Source organism: Drosophila suzukii, chromosome 3 (assembly GCF_043229965.1).
Source record: "Drosophila suzukii chromosome 3, CBGP_Dsuzu_IsoJpt1.0, whole genome shotgun sequence".
Lineage (NCBI taxonomy): Eukaryota > Metazoa > Arthropoda > Insecta > Diptera > Drosophilidae > Drosophila > Drosophila suzukii.
In genome coordinates, this window is record NC_092082.1 from 13,632,039 (window position 1) to 13,655,446 (window position 23,408).

Here is a 23,408-nt window from a genome sequence, read left to right on the forward strand (position 1 = left end):
ACATAATGTATAAGGAGAAAGAACAAAAAACTAGTTTCAATGGGGGAAAGGATATATGATAAACCAAATATCTGTATCTTTTACAGGTTGAAAAGTATAGACAAGTATTACATTTCAGCTTTAAATTCTTATATTTCATCCAAATATATTTAAGTAAAAAGGTAAAAGGAAACGTTAGTTTTAACCTCCCCCCCCCCCGGGACATTAAACATAAATTTTCCCAGACCAAACAACTCAACTTGTCAAATGATTTATGGGCTATGAGAACGCAGTGGACAGTCGTTTACCACCACAAAGTGATGTCCTTTGGCACATGTTGCCACAAAACTGGCCATAAAACAAAACTTGAGCAAACAGGCGCCGACCAGGAATTATGCAAACAGCCGGGAACTGAATGTAGGTGCATGTACGGCCCATTAAATGTTGTTCATTCCATGGTTCCAGCCCCAGACAATTAAGACATATTTCAGGGGTTGACCAGGGGTCCTAACATCTTCATAACACGCGCGACTGCGACACAAAGTCGAAAAAGGTAGCCGCAGAATATCGAACATGCCACCAACAGTTTTTGGAAAGACCAGTCCTCAAAATCAACCGACCAACAGATATAACTGAAAACGGAGCCAACAAATTACCCTGAAATTTTCACCGATCATAGGAAACGGACACTGAAAGAAAAATCTTTTAAGGTCGGAAAATAGATCCAACCATGATCTCATTTTACTCCTACCTACCTATTTTCAAAGTGATATAACCTATTTTTTAAATATTACTCTTAAAGCATACATATATACATTTTCTTTTATTCATTAACGCTCTTAAAAAATATTGATCCCATAAAATTATTATTTAATTGAAAAAATTATGTATCAAGAATTTTCTTAGTGTATTTTCTTTTTTAAAGAGAGAGTTACACTTGGTCATCCCTTCGATCGTATCGCTTCGATCTGTATCTGCTTGGAGGCTAGAACATAAATCTGCCAACCAAATGGGAAGATCCAGAGGGAGAGCCCAAGAAACCAAACCCAAAACCCAAAAATCGACCAACTGCGACAGGTTGCAGCTCAATAAAGATCCAAATAAATATAATATCGCTGGTCTATGAGTCGAACAAAGGGAGAGATGAAAAGGATGAGTTCATTTGGGGTTCGCGGGTTCCGTTTACCTGCCCGGTTTTCAACCTGTTCGAGGGCCAAGACGAAGGCGGTCGAAATCAAATGGTCAAGGCTTTTGTAATCGGGTGACATTTAAGAATTATGGCATGTAAATGGAAGGCATTCCCGGGAACGCCGAAGCGTTGACAGCCTCTCTTTCACATCCCCCAACCACAATTTTTGTTGGTCGGGGGCTACTGTTAATCAATTTAGAGCCTCTGGGGTCGAGTTATTTTCAAAGGCAGATGAGGTCCAGGATAAGGAAAAGGCTGCGCTTCAATGTGCTGATTAATGGGCGATAGTCAAAGGTATTAGGGAAAAAATATACCCAAAATGGTCTTATATGTGATATAAGCCTTATATAGATCTTACTTAAATTACTTATATTTATAAAAATATCTTTATAATACTTCCAGTTTGCCATTAATTAAACCATTTATTCTTTTATGGAGATGCTTTAAAAATTAGAGTTCTTAATTAATTTACAATTAGTATCTTAGTCTCAGAATATTTTATTCAATGTTATAAGTCGATCTAAAATTTATCATAAAATATATTTTTTACAAAAAATGTTTTATTGTTTATAACATTTTAGTACACTTATAATGTTTTTTTTTATTATTCAGACGTTTAAATAAAATAATTATTAAAATGTTTTATTTTTGTTCACCAATTGGTGAACAATTTTCTCTCCCTTATGTTTACATAGGTTAATTAGGCAATCATTTTCGTTAGCTTCTGAATGAGATGTAAGTTGAACTTTAATGGGTGTCTTAAAGATGATATTGTAGTGTTCTGTTGGAAGCTCTATTTCCTGTAGTTTTTAGGAACACTTTTTGCGGCACCCCACGGGGCGTATGCGTGTTAAAGCTGCCAGCTGCTGTTGGACTTTCGGCTGCCGCTTGATAAATGCACCGCTATTAAAGTGCCGCCTTTGTAATGCGGAAACATCAAAGTGCACTCACACACACACGCACTGGAAGGCAAACATTTGCATTCACACACAGCAAAGCACACTCACACACACACACCCTGACTGAAAGCCATAAAAATCACTTTGTAGCCATGGAGGCGGCGCATCAGCGCAAACTATGCAACAACAACGAGAAAAAGTGCAATGCAATCAATTCAAAGGGGAGAAAGGAGAGCGGTACTCCCAGGGGGCGGGGGCACTGGTGGGGGGGATCCACACTGGAAAATAATAATGGAAACTTCGCTGTTAACCTTGGTTTAAAGGTGAACCGAGTCATATTGGGAAACATTTAATCTATTTGATTTTAGATTTTAATGTTCTCACAACAATGTCTATTTAATAAAAAAGGGTTTGTTTAAAAGTGTTATTACAATTTACCAACAACCTTTTAATATTTATTTTTTTTAAATACCAAAGTGAAACTATTAATTTCACTTTATTTATTTAAAAACTGTTATAATATTGTCTATTGTAGCATTCAATGTTAAAAACATTGTATATGTCACAAGTTTCCTTTTTTTAAGGTGTATAAAGATTTTTGGAATGCTTACTGTTTATTTTATGGTATTTTATATTTTTTTTAATGTTATTATATATTACTTAGTATATACTACTTAATTTTCCAAGTGCATTGACAGGAGAACGAGATCCAGCAGACAGCAGCATTTAATCCTGCAAAAAAGGCATTGCGAGGCAGCATAAAATGATGTTAATCCTTAAATAACGTGAGCAAAGCAAAAAGCGGAGAAAGAGTGGTAAAAATGGGAGGGGGAGGGGGTGGGCCAGGAGAGGGGGTGGCGACTGGATGATGGCGACAGCCAAATGCCAATTGAATGCCAAGCGGCTTTAAAAGACAGCCCACGACCAAAGAGACAGTGAATGAAAAATGGTCCAAAGTAATGGTTAAAGTGCCCGCAGCTCGGAAAGTCAAGGGAAATCGCGGAGGAGAGTGGTAAGCTGGGAATAAAGCTTAAACTCAGGCTTAAATCAAAGGATAAGAAGCACAATGCTTATAGGGAAAAGCCTGCTACATCATAACTTGAGGAGTAATTTAGGAAAAAGGTGTCATTCGTCAAATTTTATGTATACTTTTAAGTGTTATTTTATATTAAGGACGTTTTTAAAATGTAGTTTACATTTTTTATTCTAATAAATTATAATGAATATATTTGAATTTTTTCATTAAAATTTCACTTAATATTTTCGAGCACTATGCAATTATATAGAAAACGTTTTAGGAATATTTTATATTTTTATTTATACATTTATTGTATCCTATGCAGAATTTTAAATAAAATACATTTTATGTTACCTCAAGAAAAATGCTTTAATTTTAATTTTTTAGTTGAATTAAATTTTCCTAAATTAAAATGCCTCCTTTCTTTAGTCACGTCTGTTCCGCTATCATGTTTGGCATGCCATCACAAACAGTCAAATGGAATAAAAAATATTTAACCAAGAAGAGAGCAGCGGCAAGAGCAACAACATCAACTGGCAACTGAAAACTCACTTCCCCTCCATTAAGCGGTTTGACCCCAAAAAAGTCAAGTGCGGCGGAGTTCGAGTTCCGTGTTTCCGGTTCCTCTTTTCCCTCTATGGGTTTTTGGATTCTCCCTGGGCTTTTATCCACTCAGGCAGTAGCAACAACAGCCAAAAATGCTTTAGTGACAGCAGCAACATCGGTGGAAAAAGTAGAAGTTGTTGAATAAATTGTAGGAAATTTAGTATAAACAAATACTTTATTTAGAAAGGGAGAAATAGTAGTCGCAATATTAATATTAGACCCAATAAAGTAGAAAAATGAGTGAAAGGTACAAGAACAACAGCAGTATCAGTTGCACATGCGACAACTCCAGGAGAATCTTTAGTAGGTGAATGTAATAATTTTTAAAAACATCAGCAACATGATAAAAACACACAGCAACAGAAGCTAACTTTATTATAAAAATCTGCTAAATACAAAATCAATATTAAAATTTTTAACATTAAATTAACAGCAACAGAAGAATCTTCCGTAGGAACAGCAACTATCATATCAATATCTGTAGAAAGGTGAATAAATGCAGTAACAGCAGCAACATGAGATGAACCCACTGGAGCAATATCAGAAGAAAATGTAGTGCAACCCCAAAAACAGCAGCAACATGAGATAAATCCCCATAAGCAACAGCCCCAAAAGAACATAAACCCTCAGCAACATCATCGTCACCAGAGCAACAACACCCACCCATTTTAACTTTAACCAATTCCACTCCAAAATTCAACTCATTTCAAGTGGCCAAGTTGGCACGCGCCGGCGCACTCAATTGGTGCAAAGATAACCCGGGTCTCGAAAACCACTCAAAATGGGGGACACCACTTGGGAACTCGTTCTCCGGGCCGAAAGGGGCGTGGCCAGGCGGGCCAATCACCACCATTCCCGTTGCGCCGACGACAGATGTGCGCTCAAAAACCAGTTGAGCGGGTTCTCGAGTCGAGTTTCGGATGAGACTGGTGGTTGTGCTGCTACGGATGGTTGGGCTTATACCTGTGATGATAGTGGTGGTGGTGGTGGTAGTGCTGTGTGCCATAAGCAGCATATGGAAACCGGGCATGAATCGAGGCAGTTGAGCCGTTGTACCAGATCCCTGAGCTCGAACCCCGAGCGCCGGCAGTTAACGCAGTGGCCTCGAAGCTGTAACAACATCTCGCGTCCGCTCGATCCGCTCCGCCACAAAAGAAAAAAAAAAACACAAATAAATAACTCTCGTGAAACGTGTTATCGCGACCCGTTCCATGATAAGGTTCTACGAGTATTCTACGAGTATACTATACAAGGTGTATCGGTATCACGGTAGCAACATTCGCCGTCGGCCAAAAGTGAACTGTTATCGAATGTGCTAATCAAAACGAAAAATGTTGCAAACGCTTGCAAATTGATCTACATCTCGGATATGCGAATTTACACTGGTTATTAATAGTTATTAACAATAGCTGGCATAGAATATCATATTATATTAGCTTCGTATGCAGACGGCGGCTTTTGTGGGGCACTTGCCAAACTCTTGATCAAGTCGTCGTCGTCGTCATTATCTTCTATATCCTCAATACTGGCTGCGATTGGGCTCGATTCCCAGGCTAAAGCTGGCGACAGAATTTCGTGCAAAAGACTTGGATTAAAAACCGCCAAAATTGTGGAGGCAATTAAAATGAAGGTGAGTTGGGATTTGTTATACAAGAAAAGAGAAAAGGTGGTTGCTTAGGATTTGCTATAACAGACGAAAAAGAATCGAAATATAGGATTGGTTTTTTGAGATAATTACCGAAATAGTTAGGATATTTATGAGTATTCTAAATATATACATTTTTGTATATTTTGGTATAAATATAAAAGTACTATGAGACTATATAGGAGACTATATAAACACTTTTTATAATCTTGGGTAATTTTAAGTTATCTCTACTTCTATGTTAAGATCATATTTTCATTACATTTAGGTGGTTTATCAGATACATTTTGATACAGATCTTTTAATCCGATTTTAAAGAGACTTTGTTTTAGTAGCTCAATAAAAGCGCTAATCGAAGTTCACTGAAGTTACCCTTTAAGACAAGCAAAAATGTAAAGAACATTTAATCAACGATAGACATATAGCAAATTTTAAGTATATTTCGCCCGTATTCTATGGTGTTTGAGAGCCCAGTTTGCACACCCACTCGAAAAGACGTACTGGCTTTCCTTTTTAATTGCTGGACATGTAAGACCGGACCTCGAGTGACCCACAAAACACAGTTTTTTGTGTGGAGTTTCTTGGCCCGCTGCGAGCATTTTGGGCCAGAAAACGCAACAGGCGGCGTTTGATCAACCATTAGGTATTAAAAGTGAGCCGGAGTTGAGACAAAAACCAGAGCAAAACACTTCCAATTCAATTCGAAAAAAGCCAGCACACTAATAACCGCTGGAAAACGATGAGTTTTCAAAAAAGCGGAGACGACACAGAGCGGTGAATATGAAAAGCACACAAATCGCACAGTGGGGTTCCCTTTTGGAAACACTCGAAAAATAAACCTCACATCACAGCCCACACTTTTGGGGAATACTCGAATATATTGGCTGTGAAATGAAGGATGTATCTGCAACCAAACCTTAAAAAATCTTATTCAACTTGGGTTTTTTTTCTTCGTTTTTTTCTAAGATGTTGCATTGATCGTGTCGCCTAGATGATGTTGCTCAATTCGCTGTTCATTCAACACACACGTGTTTTTTTTGGTGGTTTTTGAATTTATTTTATCCCAACCCCCCGAAAACGTTTAATCGATTTTTGCACCCGCTGTGCGAGGGCTTTTTTTTATTGTGTGTGAACCACCCACAGGATTTTTAAAAAATATTTGCCATGAGTCTGCAGAGAATCGATCATGATTTATGCTCGCCGATGATCGATTTGCCATGGCTTTGTTCGCCGAGTATAATTTTCATTACCATAGCAAATTGGACAAGGTGCTGACGCTTATTGCTCTGCGTTATATTTTTAATCGCCCCGATTTCACCGGCTAGAATTCTTTATAGATACTTGTCAAAGGGGGGGAGAAAATCAGATCAGCGGGGGATCCGCTTACAACTCAAATCCCCGATGTGTCAACAGTTCTGAGTCGCTGTCTCTGGTCAACAAAAAAAAAGAGGCTGGGGATTCTCGGCTCGAGACCTTTTCTTGACATCATCGATCTTGACCCGCCCCAGATGTTGGTGGATCCCCCCTTCTATATCATCTCCTCCCCGCCGTTTATCATCCAAATCCAAATCCGAAAATGACGCCACTAGGCGCTGCCTTATGAATATTCAACAATGTATGGCTATGGAGTCTTTTTTTCCCTGCTCTTAGGTAGTCGGAGAAAGAGATATAAAAAAGGCATAAATATTTAAGCGTTTAAATGTCGAATGCCTGCAAAGCAGCTATAAAAAACGTATATACATATTTCAATAAATGATTTTTCATTAATAATTCACAAGAAAATTGAAAGATTGGAAAAAACTAAACCTCCCATTCCATATCATAAACCAAAGGTTTTTTTGTGTTTAGAAGTCGTTGACGCCTTCTTTTGTTGTTCAAAATGTTTTCTTTAATTGGCTAGTTGGGTATTTGGAGTTGAATTGAAGTGGGTTGGATTAGGGTTTAGAAAGGTATCAGTGGGATTAGCTTTTAAATTTGAACTTTTAAAGATATTATTCGGGTTTATATATTACCAATCTTGAAATGATATAAAAGTGTAGTTATTAAACTAAATTTTTAAATAATACCTTTGATTTCACATAGTTGTAATTATTTTTCTGCTCAGAATATCAAATAATAAACATATAGTTTTTATTTCATATTTTTTAACTACTTATGTATATGAAATATTTATTGTAAATTACTAATGTGATATTACCGCAGTACCTGCGTTTGATTTTGCATTATTTTAGTTGTAATCACGTTTTAAAGATAGGGCCTCTGACTTTCCATATCTCCATCTACTTATTAGCTTTGAGTGGTTAACAAAACACCTTTTGCGGATTACACGCCTAACTCTATTGTCCCAAAATCCCGCATAAGAAAACCAAAAAAGAAAGAAAAAGGAGCGCGTGCCTATTGCCAAGATTTTTCCAATGGATATTAGAGAACCAGCTGCTTGACCAGCGGTCAGCAGATTTTTCAGCAAGCCCCCTCATAATTGGATTCCCAAACAAAGGACATTTTCGAGAGTGTCCTGTGACCACTGGGCGAATATGCCTAATTGTCAACGATGACAAGAAGTCTGCGCCTCGGGTCTCCTTAGAAAAACAATGGGCAAACATAGAAAACACAGCAAACACGGCAAACGCATCTTGACTTGAGCCAATTGCCCCGATCAGAGACAAAAGAGAAACAAATATCACACCTTTGTTTGGGACCTCTCGTATATGTAGACATATAGACAATAGATCCCAGATTTCCTGGTCAGTTTTCGGGTTGCGCATGCGAACTGCAGGAAGAGATCGTCGGGAAAACGTGTCAAAATCCCAGCAGCATTTTTAGCAGGTAAATGCGAAAAGTCCCCCTTCGAATGGCAATGAAAATCGAATGCAGACACAGGCGGCACAAGAGGTCCTCACCAAAACCGCACAAAAGAAGGCGAGTCGAGTGTCTTCCCATTGTTCGTTCGAGTGCATCCACAAAATAGTCCTTAAAGGACGCTTAGTTGGCCTACAAATGATGCATGGCCCTTGGGCCTGTTAAATTGTAAAATGCCACAAATCATTGCAACTCCTGTCTGCCGGCAGCCCAAAAAAAAAAAAAAAAAACATAGCCGGTAGAGACCCAAACCCGCCCCTGGAATTTACAAGTCAACCCCTAACGACAAACCATTCGATTTGATTTCTGGCAAAAAATTCCAATAAATAAAATAAATGTTCTCTTGCCAGTTTGTCGCCCGAAAATATTCACATTTAATTGCTTGACAATTGCAAATTGGCTTAAGGGAATAGTTTTCCTATATCGAGCAGGAGTTTTCTACATTTTCTTTGTCACTTTAAAAATTACAGAGGTTTTAAAAAGAAATTTCATTGGAGAATAACATACAATTATTATAAATTTTTAGATAAAAATCATGTTATAAATTCATGATATTCTCAAAGAAAAATATATTTTAAACAAGCTTCTATTCGAATGAAGACTTTTTTATTTTATTCCCATCAGTTTGTCACTTAAAAATATTGGTTTTCAATTCTCTGACAATTGCAAATTGACCCAATGGAGGTTTTCTGTCCCACCTTATCGATGGCATCTACGAACAGTAGCCAAAGTGATTAGTTTTAGGGAAGCGAAACTAGTTTCGAATGTCTCCGCCGTTTGAAACTCACCGCTAAAATCATTCAAAGTCACCTAAATAAATTATCGGCCAGAACTTTGGCGGTGGCCCACAAAAAAACAACTTTGGACTTGATTTATTGGCCCACAAAAAAAAAAGAGGAGACAAAAACACAATAGCCGAAAAGCTGGAAACTGAAATATGAAAATATTATATTTGTAATTTATGCAAAATGCAGATTTAGCTAATTAATTGTGGCCAATGCTCAATAAAAAATAAGAAATCAAACACGAAATCCCCCTAAAAACTCCGCACAAAGATGAGCTGTAAAAAAAGGCAGGCAGACAACGCGAAATCAATAAAAGCCCGAACTTATTGATGTTTAGTGGCTGTGACATGTTGACGAAAAGACAAAAGCATTTGGGATTTTCGGTTTCGGATTCACTCGATGCTCGCTCGAGACCCAAAACTTTATGATGAATGCCTTAAAAATGCGAATAAAAAAAGATACATACTCGAAAAAGATACGAAATAAAATAAAAACAGAAACAAGGGAACAAGAAAAACGCGTGTCGAAATCGTTTGAGATACTTGCGGGCGATTTATTAGCGATTTATTAAGAGAACTTTGGCATGGGGATTTTCTCTCTCCAGACTTTGAGTTTTGAGTTCTGTTTGCACAACTGCCGCCTGCTAAATTTATGCAAAAGAAAAAAAATACAAACAATATTATGGCAATATAAAAAACAAAATAACGTTAAATGATAAAAAATGGCAACGAAATGTTTGCCGTACTTCCAATTGCGAGGGTGGCAATAACCATTGAGACTGAATTTCCAGTTGGATGCAAATATTTTTATTGAAATTTATTGCCCAACAAATTGCATAGCCACAGGGTGCTCCATTATGTTCGGTAACGCCATAAGTCGCGACTATATGCATATTCGAAATAAATTCGATAGAGATTATCTCTAATTAAGAGTTTATAAATGTTCACGATCAAGATGAAAACATGCGAGTAGCATAATTTAATTTGACATTGTTACAAGCTATTGTATTGCCATGAATATATATTTAAATAGATAACAAATCTGCGGGTACTAAATGGGTTAAATATGACCAGAGGAAGCCTAACCGAAGTTTGGATATAAAATACATTGTTGCTATTTAAAGAGGGAAAATATGAAAATGTTTGATGAATGTTTAGCAATATTATTATCTTCATTATTAATGTTTAATTGAATTTTAAAACACATTCATACAATATGCATTATAATTAAATCATAAATTAAAGTGCTGATTAGTCTATGGAAATTGGAAAAGTTATATTCTATCTTCTCGCCTCATTACCATATAATTTGAGCTTATCAATTCGGAGGACAAAAGCCCGAAACTGTCGCGACATATATAATTTACAAGTTCGTTTCGATTCGAAGACAGCTGCCGAAAGCCGCAAATGTTTAAGGCACGAAACAAGTTCAGAAACTCATTGGTTTGGTGACCAAAAAAGTATACCAGATATAATACCTACTCATAGATAGTGGGTTCGTGGGGACCAGAAGCAAATCGAAGAGCCATTTTCAGATTGCCACTGTCATCTGAATATTTAGTTTATTTTTTATTCAACCCCTGGTTTATTTTTTGTTTCTGATGGTTTTTTTTTTGGTTTAGCCGTTGACGCTGGTCGTTCGCTTTGAAATTTAATATCGAAACGTTGTCTATGCAAATGAACATTGCCACCTGTTTATGTTTATGGCCAGTGGAAGTGGCAGCCATAGAAGCTGGAAGCCGGGCTCCTAAAACGGTATTAGCTGCATAAGTCGAGCGATCTATCAACCTCGATCCAAAGATCCAAAAGAACTGGGGATTCTCGTTCGCGTTCTCGACTGGATGATCTTTAGTTGTGGGTACGGCGTGAGAACGATGCCCCGTATGCAAATCACTTTCCGACCTCAAAAGCCCCGATCTGAACTGCCCCCTGCCCGATGAAAATAAAATATACGAAAACTAAAACGAAGAAAGTATTAAAATGAAATTTATCTCGTATGCGAGCAGTCAACAGTTATAATAAAACGCGGCTGGGAGCGCACACAAAAAGGCCGGTGTTTGCCAACAGCAACATCTCCACTGAAATGGCTGTAAAAACTCAACCAGACCAGTCCCAAAGAACCCAGAACTCAGAACTCAGAACCCAGAACTCACAGCCCAAAACGATCCGATCCGATCCGAAACCCGGAGAGATCATCTCGCGTTGAGTTCAGTTTTGTGTTTTGTAGTGTAATAAAGTGCGACATTTTAAGTCGTAGCCGCTGTTCGGGCCATAACTTGTCAACACTGGAATTGTGGGATACTGGGGTACCCTACACTGAGAAAAAAGTCATAAAAACAGAGTGAAAGAAGCTCTTAAATAGTATCATTAAATTAATTTAAGTATCCAGCTAAATTGACTCATACAAGTTTTAGGCAATCTTGTCTATTTCATATAATACCATCACTTAGGTTTTGTATAAAAGAAGTATTACCATTCTTCATTAAATGGGTTTTAACAAAATCATTATCAATTTATGAAAATAATTTATAAGGAGTTCATATTGATAACACTTTTTTTCCTCTGTGCATCTTACACACCTAATATATCCCCCCGAACCCACCATCATCCGCTCAACATATCAACCAAGTCTTTGTCATCACCAGAATCCCAGAAAACAGACACAAAAAAAGAAAAGATATAAAGTGAAATAAAACTTTTTATATATGCATATATTTATTTTTTAACACAGCTTTTTTCGTTTCGCCTCTTGGCGTTTTAATGATCGGCTGTATATTATCTTTAATAGATATTTCATTTGCATTTTAGTTACTTTTTGGCAATTGTCAATTAGCCACTTAGCGGCTCAAATTGAAAACTGACAGCTGCATATCGAAGGGCTTTTCTTTTCGGTTTCGAATGTTCTTGTCGAGAATATTGGTTCTTTGTTTTGGGCCCATAAAAACGTTGGCGACTTTGGCTCGCAACCATTTGGCCGTAAAATATTTTACGATGTTACGCCAATGTTAGGCCCACAACTCGATTCTCGGACTCCCCCGGAAAGTCCCCACCACACCTCTCCCATTCACAGATTCCCAGATGGAACCACCGACGAGTTGTCTGCCATCATAATATTTGCCTAGTCCTCGTAGGTTGAAAATCCCCACTCTGGATGTGCAAAAGAAGGGAGCTGTGTGTGCGTGTGATGTGCGAATATGTTGTGAAAATTGAATGGCATATGCACATTTTGTCGCCAGTGATAAAATTTAATAACGCTGATAAATTTAGCAAAAACACGCTGGACCATTGACATAAAGCGGTAATTAAGTTTGCCGGAGAGATGCACAAACCAACAGTAACGCACAGTAACAGTGGGACAGGTTTGCCAAGTGTGGATAAATGGGAGAGGTACAGTAAACAGTCGATACATGGGAAAAATAGAAAAGCAAGGAAGAAGTGTGGCTGTGAAAAACCCATATAAAAGTGTATAGGTATAACATTTACATCACTAGGAGAGTTTTTAATACTAGTCCTTAATTTCAACAGATTCTATTATTTTTATAATATCAAGAGCTTGAACAAAACCGTTTTCTAAAATTTTAGAAAATTTTCTCGTTTTTGTAGATCTAAAAATTTTCTGAACACGATAATGTAAAGATTTTAAACAAGATTTAAACCCGTTTATAAAAATATACGAAACCTTTACATATGTTTGGGTAATAATGTTCTATTACACAATATATATTATTTTGAATACCACATCGATGTGGAATTACCATAGGACCACACCACAACATGGCTAGAATAGCTATATGACTGCTCCTTAAACCTTCAGTTTATATAGTTAATCTTCTCTGTACTCCCATAGAAATGCATTCCCTTTTCATTTCTGTTGCCGTTTTTGTTGGCTGCCCAGTTATAGCAGCCCATTAATTTGATTGGATCAATGGGTGCGACAACAGCAACAGCTATAGACTATATATACGCATATTTATATGGAGGAGTATATATGGACTAAAGGAGTGAAAGAGTTGGCCGGCGACATTACCATTAACCGCTTCCCGATGAAATATTTGTAAACATTTAGCCAATTTATGGAGCGTGCTCGTATTATGGATATGGATGCTTTTTATTCCACTTTTGTTTTTTTGTTGTATTTTTTCTCGTAGCCCAGATCGTGGGCGTTTGTTGGCCGCTTCCATTCATAAAGAGCAGTTCGTGTGGCCATTAAATAACAATCAGATACGATACGATGATCCCAACTTAATGCCAAACAAACGCCGACGTGTAAACTTTTTGGTAGTCATATTTTAGCATAATTCAATATATTAAGCACAAATTTAAAGGCCCACGCAGCGCTGGAACACAAAAAAAGTAGCTCTAATTAAAAAGCGATACACCTTTTTCGAAAGTCACCGGACAAAAATATATATTTATTTGACAGACGCCCGTTGAAAATTTTCATGCCGCATAAATCAGCTAAAAAAAAGAGTTTATACAACAAAAAATATTGGAAGTATACCAGGCAGCCTTCGCTGCAATTCGTGGTTGAAAAGCAGCTTAAGTCGAAAGATCGAAAGGCCTTAGGAAAACATTTGCCAAAATCCGTTCAAGTGACAAGTGGCCAAGTTGTTGTTATAACTGCTTCGATATCGACCGAAAGATATGTCCATTGTGGTTGTCAGCTATCAAGCGGCTTTTGTTTGGATTTTTCTATTTTTTTTTTTTTTTGGGAGCACAACATTCTCACGGTGGATAGAAAAGGCAAGGAGATGACAAGTCACAACCGGAGAAACCAATTGAGTGCCAAGGGCTTTTGTCATCAAACCAACGATCCATCCATTGATATAGCAATCGATATTGGTTCGGTAGTCCCTCCGATGATCGCTCAATTTGCGCAATGACGTGAAAGATTGGTGGCTTTTTTTTTCGTCGAGGGGTAATCGATCTTCTAGGCGTGTCCATCCGCTTTTTTTCGGGTCCAAAGATGATACAGTTCTTAACTTCTGGCTACCGGTTGCAGTCTCATCGCGTTTCTTCTTTGAACACCTTGCCCCAGCAGATATGTATATACATATACTGATATCCCTTTTGGGAATGGGTAGGATTATAAACTTTATTGCATACTCTTCATGTGTCTTTTATAGTTCTGTCTTGGCCTTTTGTTTTTCCCACTTTTATACGACTGCCAGTCGGGGTTATTTACGACATTTCGAGCCAAAAGTTGCAAGGTGCAAGTTTTAAATTGTGGAATTTTTATGAGGGCCTCGGTTGGCACTCATAGGCATAGGAAGGGAGTGCTTATATAACACTGAGTATTCATAGCAAATAATAACAATAAAAGGCACTGAACTAGCCTCGGTCCCACAGATAGCCGGGGAGATTTTTTATCGCCCATTGCGACCCGCAGAGATCCGGCGAATTCATCATCTTCTATCAGTTCTGAAAATCTTTGCCAGTTTAGATTGGCCAGATGGGGGTTTTGACTCGGGTCTTATATCTAGTTTAGCGGATAGAAGTTAATGATGCTTATAAGGTTTATATAAGGATTCTTAAAGGCATTTTTGTTTTAATCAATGTTTATGAAATCTTATTTTTCATTATATAATATATCTCTAAAATCTAATATATAATCTAATATATCTCTTCATTCATCATGTTTCTTTTTAAAATGTTCCTAGTTCAGTGGGACTTCAAATGATAATATTAAACTCATTCTACACCATAACCTATTTGATAAATGTATCTCTCCATCAGTTTTATGAGTTCACCATTTTTGGCCTACTAAAGGCATTTTCCGCACTTTATTCTGTCACCCAGTCGGCAAAGTTTCCACGATTTCTAAGCCCACAAGGAACCCATTTTAAATTCATGGGCAGATTTATGCATCTCGCATTGAAACGCACACACAACCGCAAAAGGCTCACGACACTCACGAGTAAATTACAGTCAAATGACATGCTCGCCAAAAATGCCACTTCAAATGTGTCCTTCTGCCCGATCCCCTGTCCCCTGTGCCCTCCCCTCATATCCTCCCCTTAGAGCGGTCCTTCTGACAACTGACATATTTTCAAAAGTGGGCATAGACATGACAACAACAACAATTGCATGTGTATAACCAACAAGCTGCAGGGAATTGGAAGTGCGATTTCGGGACCGAAACACTGCGAAACAAAAATGTTTTGAATAGTTTTGATGTTCTGAAAATATTCGAATAAATACTTAAAAATCTTTAAAATGTATAAAATAAAATTGTGTAATTTTAAATGTACGACTTCATTATGTTTTTCGTTAGAATTTCGCTTTAAAACAAATAAATAAAGTCATTATAATCAATGCCATTATAATTTTAAGATTATCTAATAATTTACAAATTTTAGTCAAATTTTGTACTGTTTTAAAAAAGATTTCCTAGTTTTATGAGGAATCGCTTCAATATTTTTACATCTTCCTGGTAGCATCTTACTTTGAGTGTTCTAAAATAATATTTCTTGAGAAAAAGTTCTATCCACTTTTAAAAAGTAGTTTAATGATTAAAAATGGAATCCTAAATTAATTTTTAAAGCATATTTTTCCGAGTGCATTGAAGTCACTGTCTCAGCCTCCGTTTTTGTGTGTTAAAACGGGCGTTGGGAAAACAAATTGCTGAAAACACCCCTCGTACCGGCACCCCCCTTCCGCTGCCTCTGGCCAACCCCCTCCCCCTTTCCCCGCAATATTCGGCCTTGTTGTTGGTTGTTTTTCGGGCGCGCAATGTGAAAAGTTAAACGAAAGTGACAGGCGTCGCAAAAGGGGAGGGATGTGGGTTTGGGATTGGTACTGGGAATATGGTAGTTATGGTAGATATGACAGAGCGCAGGCTCGTCCAGGGAAAATCGGGTGGTTGAGGGGTATTTGCGGGTATGGTATAGTAAGGTACGGTGTGGTATGGCATGGCATGGTATCTATGGGTCGGGGGGCTTGACTGCCGACTGCCGACTACCGACTACCGCTATTAAACGTGTCACATACACGGCGGAGTTGAAAAGTTAAATGGCAGCGGCTGCGCGTTCAGACGGCCATGTTAGGATGTAGTTATTTTATGTCCACGGAACACGCACAGATACAAACTCACATGTTGCTCATTTTAATGGTGGCCATATTGCATATTTCAGCCTCAACCTCAACCCAAGCTCAACCCCCCGAAAAAAGATATTAGATACATTTGTATCTGATAGTTTGCGGCCTGTCATAAATTATTCTCATAGATATCTATTACCCACGGGCTGCTTTTGCTTTTGCCTTTGCCTATTTTATTTTTTCCTCTGCTCTACGGTATTGTCTTATTAATTGCCTTAGTCGCAAATGGCGGGCCCTTTGATCGGTTTTAAGTCACGGCCAAAACGGTTATATCTCGTATTTATTTGTATTTATTTTCCGGCGGCAACAGAAGAAACAAATTCGTCAGCTAAGTTAACAACAAGTTGCCATAAGTTAAACGACAATTATTTGTACCTACAATTGTTTTGTCAACGGCAGTTATCTAAAAAAAAAAAAATTGACGTATTTTCCCTGCCATTTTTGATTAATGGAAAAACTTCGTTTCGCATTTCTTTGCCTGTTAATGAATGAAAAGTACATAAGCGAAAGGCTGGTCATTAATTAAATGTTTCAAGTACCGCATTCAATTCTTTTTATGTGCATATTTCAGCCCGAAATTGCACATCATAATCAACAACAACCAGATCGGGCAATTGAAGTGTTTTTCAATCAAGAGGAGGATAATGAGAAGCCATTAACATGAAATGTTCTGGGATGTGGGATAAATAAATTACTGGAATTTAAAATATTTAAAATGAAATGAGTATTACTTTAAAAGGCTGTTAATATCTTAAGGTATACAAATTTATTTGCGGCAAAAGTGTTTACGAAAATAACATTTAAAAGACTTGAATGACAACCAGATTTATATCCATGCTTAATCTTATATTCAGTTGATTAATTAATATTTTGGCAAGGCATATCCAGTTACATTAATTCATTAAGGTGTTAAAAACACTTTGTTGCCTTACAGAAATAATTTTCAAGTATTTTTTGAGATGCGTGAATTTATTGGCCATATTTCTCTTAGCTTAAAATAATTTATTATATCATTTTGTACAACTTCTTTATTATTTTTGCACCTCCAGCCTTTCCAGTGACATTAATGTAGTCAAAACAAAATAAAGGTTTCATATTTAACTTTAAATTATTACAAGCAGCTTGTATAAATTCGTAATTTAATTATACAGATTTTATAAAATACTAATATAATTGAAATTGAAATTTTTAATGAAATGCAATACGATGCAGACATTGCAGCTGTTAAGATATTTGTTAAAAGCAACACTTGGCGCCCAGCATTAAAAAATCAATTAAGAAAGCCAAAATCTAAATAATACTTTGCGCATTATTTTTCGTTTCGGTGTCTTTTTTGTACTTTATGAAACGCAATAAAATTTGTTTGAAACACTCATTTAAAACGGCGTAACATGCAGGCGAGACATTGAATATTCATAAGATCGATCTTCGGATGGGCCGATAAATTTCACATTTTGGGGACTTCGGAGTGAAGCAGTTGCCGTCGCAGCAGCAATATCAATGATATTGCTATCGCCAACAACAATTAGCATAACATTTTTAAATTTATGGTTCAATTTTCAAAAAGAGCGAATCGGAGAAAAAAAATCGATTCGAAAACAAAAAACAAAACAAAGCCCCGGCGAATGAAACTCGTCTTTTGTGTGGCTATTGAAATTTGTTTAATATACATAAGTTAAATGCTGCAGCTAAGAAATAAAACAGAAGCCGCCGGGACATTTGCCAGATTTATTGAACGATTTCATTTGAAGGCACAACAAAAGAAGAAACAAATCCGACGGGCGCTACGATTTCAGATCAGATCGCTTTCGTATATATATATATAGAGAGAGGAAACCGATCCGGTTCTCAGGTGTGTGATTAAAAAAAAAAAGAGTCACCAGAATTTGCATAGACAACTTGTATTTACAAAAAAAAAAAAATAATCGGGTCCACAATTTTCACCATGTATTTCTTTTTCGTTTTTAAGACTGAGCTGCGTTCCTGCGCAGCGTGTGGGGAACCAATCTCGGATCGGTTCTTCCTGGAGGTCGGCGGCTGCTCCTGGCACGCCCACTGCCTCCGCTGCTGCATGTGCATGTGCCCCCTGGACCGCCAGCAGTCCTGCTTCATCCGCGAGCGGCAGGTGTACTGCAAAGCCGACTACAGCAAGTGAGTATTGAAAAAACACTATAGAAAAATATTTAAAATATTGGAAAACAATCATTATATAGGAAGCTGAAAGATTCCAAAGTCAGTTGATAGTGGTCAATCCAAAATATAATCGGAAACCATGGATTAGAACTCTTTCCCAAATAAATTTCAACCTCTCTTGGTTATTCGAAATTCATATATCACCAAAGATACTCACTTGGCTAAAACTCAAGTCAGCTGAGTGGCCCTATAATGATCTATAAAAATTCAAGCCTTGAAGCAGGATTATAAACCTTTAACATTTTAAAACTATACAAAGTTACATCTAATGTTAGGCTTGGTTGACAATATTCGGTTGCTAATTAACTTAAAATTATGTATATATTCCAAAAAATGAAGAAGGAAAAATATGTTTTAACGTAAAAAATATTTTAAATAATATAAAAAGGGAAATGATTTTATTCCTAAATATTTTTTAGTTGTCCCACTGTGAATAAACACAAAAACTATATATTTATCTTCAAAAAACTGCCCCATTGAACTTTCGAAAATTCCAATTGATTTTCCAACTCAATTGTGTATGTGCACAAGTGTTTTCCGAATAGTTTCCCACACATCTTCTGTCCCCCTGGTTAATTGTAATTGTAACAATTCGACAGCGTTTGCGACTTAATCCATAAAGTCAACAGTAACAGCGACAAAGATGCGGCCAAAACGTAACGAAATGAAAACTTTACGGGGAGAATGCAAGTTGCAAGCTAAAAAGTATCTGGCAGATACAAAAAGCCAGGGGGAAACGTAGGAAAACGGTGTCGACGTCGAACGAAATGAAAATAAACAAACAGACGCGCCGTGAGATGCTGTAAAAATATTTATTTTTCAAGTTAAGAATTTTAAGTGTGCATTGCCCGATGGAGACATCATCCAGCATTCAGCATCCAGCATCCCATCGCATCGCATCGCATCGCATCTGAACCCATACCCATACCCATCCCAAGAAAACCCATCCACATCCGAGTCATGCTCTGGCCATACATTGTTGTGGCTGTTGTAAAAATAAGCTTAAAAGCTAACAATAAGCCACCGAAAGTTGTCGACTCATTTGGAAAAACGTTTGGCCGGGCAAGCACTTCCGCTTGGAAAGCGTCCCAGCATACAGGAAAATACTTAACCATATCGGATTGATAAAGATGCCAGGGCATACCATTTTGATTTTCCCTATTATCATAATAGTCACACAACTGAATTGTGTACCTATTTTATTTTAATTTTTTTTTGTTCTTACGTTTTTACTTTAATCTGATTAGTGATTAATCATATTATGATTAAGTCTAGTGTTCTTATATACCTGTTTGTCCTTAAAATTACACTACTGAATTGTTACATAAATAACATTTAAACACAATACACAATTATTTTCCAGAATTAATTTCGAATCCAATAAATATAATTAAACTATTTACATTATTTTAAAATGTCGACAGCTTCCACAAGACAAACTATTTAAATATACTGTTTTTACAAGACCATCCATAAGTTTATACATAAATAAACTTAGTATTTAGACAGAAAACCATCGGAACCACGCAGTGTAGCTCTTTAATTCCTTATAACTAATCAGAAAATATTACTTTTTACCCATTTGATACATTTTAATAACCCAACTGATTGCGGTTTCCTCTCGTTTAATTGCAGAAACTTCGGCGCCAAGTGCTCGAAGTGCTGTCGCGGCATCTCCGCCTCGGATTGGGTGCGTCGGGCGAGGGAGCTGGTCTTCCACCTGGCCTGCTTCGCCTGCGATCAGTGTGGACGCCAGTTGTCCACCGGCGAGCAGTTCGCCCTCATGGAGGACCGGGTGCTCTGCAAGGCTCATTATCTGGAGACGGTCGAGGGTGGCACCACATCGAGCGACGGTTAGTATTGGCAAAGATTTTGCATTCGACAGAGAAAAACAAAACTGGGGGCATAAAAACAAGCTGAAAACATGCTGCACGCTTCGGTGGCAGAAAGGTTGCCAATTCGGGACGCTTCACTGTGAACGGTACAGTGAAGCTGCGGCCAAGTTAAGCGCCAGCCAGTCGCCACTGACGAAATCGTGTCACACTCGTAAAAAACAACTCTCCAGTTTCTTTTTTTTTGAGGCGACGTGATCGGCTTGTGAATGTCGTAGCCAAAACCCCCATCCCAAAAAACCCCATCTCCTCCCGGGAGGAGACCACCGTGTCCGGTCACAGTGGCCACATAAAGCATGGCAGCACAGCAGCTCTATAAACCATAAACACTTTTTGACGTTTTCAATTTGGCCGACTGTCAAAATGCTTTTAGACCAGGTCCACAGTCGACGAGAAAGACCTTTAAGGCTTACACGCACTTGGGACTAAACCGAATTCCCTTTTAACGTTGTAAAGATTCTTAAAACAAATATATATTGGTTTTATATAAACTAAATAATATTTTCATAGGTAACCTAGATTTTGGAGTTCAGTAAAAGTCATGAAACTCTCTATTACTTAAAAATCCATAATATTATTTTTTGAAGTCTTGCAAATTCAAAAAATATTATTAATATAACTATAAGATTGGGTTCAAATAAATCAACTAAAAAGATAATTTGGTTTGTACGAGGATGAAACAATTAACTTGTAACTCATATTCAAAATATATATTGTATTTTAAAAAATGGCTACTTATTAAAATTTGTAATATTATAAACATATTTAAAAAAGTTCAGAAATTTTTAAAATTCAATATAATGTTTTAGGATACCCTTTTTTTTGCTCCGCAGCTACGTTAAGGACTTTAAGTGCAGTGGCTGTCCTACGATTCATATTTATTTTCCGATTAAGTTTCTGATCACACTGCTTTTTCTTTCCCACATTTTCAGAGGGCTGTGATGGCGATGGTTATCACAAGAGCAAGACGAAACGGGTGCGCACCACCTTCACCGAGGAGCAGTTGCAAGTGCTGCAGGCCAACTTCCAGATTGACAGTAATCCGGATGGCCAGGATCTGGAGCGGATCGCCTCGGTGACCGGTCTCAGCAAGCGTGTGACGCAAGTGTGGTTCCAGAATTCGCGGGCGCGTCAGAAAAAACACATACATGCTGGTAAGAATAAAAGTAAGTAGTGGATTAGTGCCGCATGCCTCCTCCTCGCCTTGAAAATCCCCCAAAGTAGAACTCGACCATCCAGTACACTTATTTTTCGCATCCGCCCAACGAAATCCTTACAAGCTGCTAACACAGTACTTACAATTTCTTCTGTTTTTTTCTACTTTCAACAAACGATTTTTGATTGCAGTACGCGAACCGGAAGGAAGCTCATTTGCGCGTCATATTAACCTGCAGTTAACGTATTCATTTCAGAATAACGCTCAAAATCCAATGCATATGAACGGCTCTAAAGCGGGTCTATACCCGACTCATGGTAAGAAAGTATTTCATTTTTGGGGATAAGAAAGTAGAGGGAAACATTAGGAAAATGTTAGTTATAGGTTCGAGGTTAGGGCTTGAACGGAAAAAAATGTGGGATTCATTCAAAACATTCTAACTTTAATGCTATAGGAAAGTTGTCTAAAATAAAATGTGAATTTTATATTAATTTTAAAAGCACTAGCAATATTTTTACTATTTTAAAGGAAACAATAATTAAATTTGGGCTCTGAAAAATCTAGTAATACTTATAGAATTTGTAGAAATATGGGTCAAGGTGGTACATTTAAAACAATACTTGAGACTCCATATAAGTCTTAAAAACGTTTATAATGAATGAGTATAATATGATTAAATGGATAATGGATAACTTATTATATTTTTAAAGTAACACCCCTATCTTCTCTTTTTCCAGAATCCTCCATGGATGAACTGTCGCAGGACTCTAGTGTGCATTGTATGCCCAGCGAGGTGTGACTGGAGCAATCCTCGCCAGCTCGCGCCCACCGCTAGCTGGCTGGGTACCCACAAAACGTCCTTTCCTAGTCAAAATTTAATGCAAAATGCGTCCACGAAGCAGAAAATCACAAAAGCAGCCTCTCAAGAGGAAAATCGATCCAGAGAAACATACATAAATGAAATGAAAACCCCATCATATAAGGCAGTCCCAGTTTTTAGGCTTTGAGCAACCCAAGCGAACCAACCATCGCCATCATCACAGTGAAATCTCATCAAAAATGACACAGCAAACAAACAAACAAACAAACATTCCTGCATTGTAGTCTAAGAAACTGCGGTTTAGTTAATTTAATTTAAATGAAATTTAAATTTAATTTAGTTTAATGTTCAGTAATCGATAAGTGTTTCCCCATCATTCAACTTGAAGATTGATAACTGCTTGCCAAGGCTCCTGTAATATATTTATGCGTATGCCTAACCAATCATTGTCGTATACCTACCATGAGAAACGTTGTTATTGTTTATTTTCTTGTTTTCTAAATGTATAAAAATCGATATAAATATAAATATATTTAGATCTATAGACCGTATCCTAAACATAGCTGGCCAGGCAATTTGTATATAGTAATGATAGCCGAAATTGATAAGCAACGCAGAAAACAGTAAATGAGATGAAACTACACAGCTAAAAACTAACATTTAGTTAACAAAAATTATAAAAATACAATTAAAGATGAACCGAAATCAATTAAAAGAAAGAAAAACGAATTAAAGAGAAAAAACTTTTTCAAAAACAAATATGAATGGTGTTGTTGATTAACTTGGATTGGAATTACTTTTTGGGTTAAAGATAATGTAAAGATAAAGATATGTGAGAAATATTAAAGTAATATATTTTTGATTAAATTATTCTTCTGAATATTTTACAACTGTTATATTAGAATTCTAACCAACATATTTATTAGTAGAACAATTTATAGGAAAGTTTAGATGGGAGCCTTTCGAAATCTCCTGCTAATATCTCACTTTCTATCGATTGAAACGTTTGCTAATGCCAAACGATCTCTTTGGGCAACACTCGAAATCGATTTCCGGTGCAACTCGATCATCAACCTGTGCCCAACCAGCGATCATTTAAAGCATCTGCCGCAGACAGTGTGACGACGACTTTCCAGCGCGATCGTCATCATCGAGATCCCCGGTCATATCCACATGGTTTATGGCCACTCCAGCTGCCAGTCATGTGGCTGGATTCTAGTGTTGCACTTCAGGTTCCGAGCTAAGTGCATCGAAAGAGAACCGAAGGCAT

The 23,408-nt window shown here is 37.3% G+C and overlaps 1 protein-coding gene across 3 annotated transcripts; it reads left to right on the forward strand.

Annotated features, from left to right (window-relative positions):
- Positions 1-4,710: 4,710 nt before the first annotated feature.
- Awh (LIM/homeobox protein arrowhead) lies at positions 4,711-22,879 on the forward strand. Of its 3 annotated transcripts, none has more exons than XM_036816111.3 (6): positions 4,714-5,321; positions 18,047-18,228; positions 19,906-20,123; positions 21,095-21,328; positions 21,510-21,635; positions 22,056-22,879. In XM_036816111.3, exons 1-6 carry the CDS (start codon positions 5,316-5,318, stop codon positions 22,115-22,117), a joined length of 828 nt encoding a protein of 275 aa, XP_036672006.1. In that variant the 5' UTR covers positions 4,714-5,315; the 3' UTR covers positions 22,118-22,879. The 3 variants fall into 3 exon arrangements, with proteins under 3 accessions (XP_036672008.1, XP_036672006.1, XP_016932567.1); XM_017077078.4 differs by having other exon boundaries at positions 21,095-21,316; XM_036816113.3 differs by lacking the exon at positions 22,056-22,879 and having other exon boundaries at positions 4,711-5,321; positions 21,095-21,316; positions 21,575-21,635.
- The last annotated feature ends 529 nt before the right edge of the window (positions 22,880-23,408 follow it).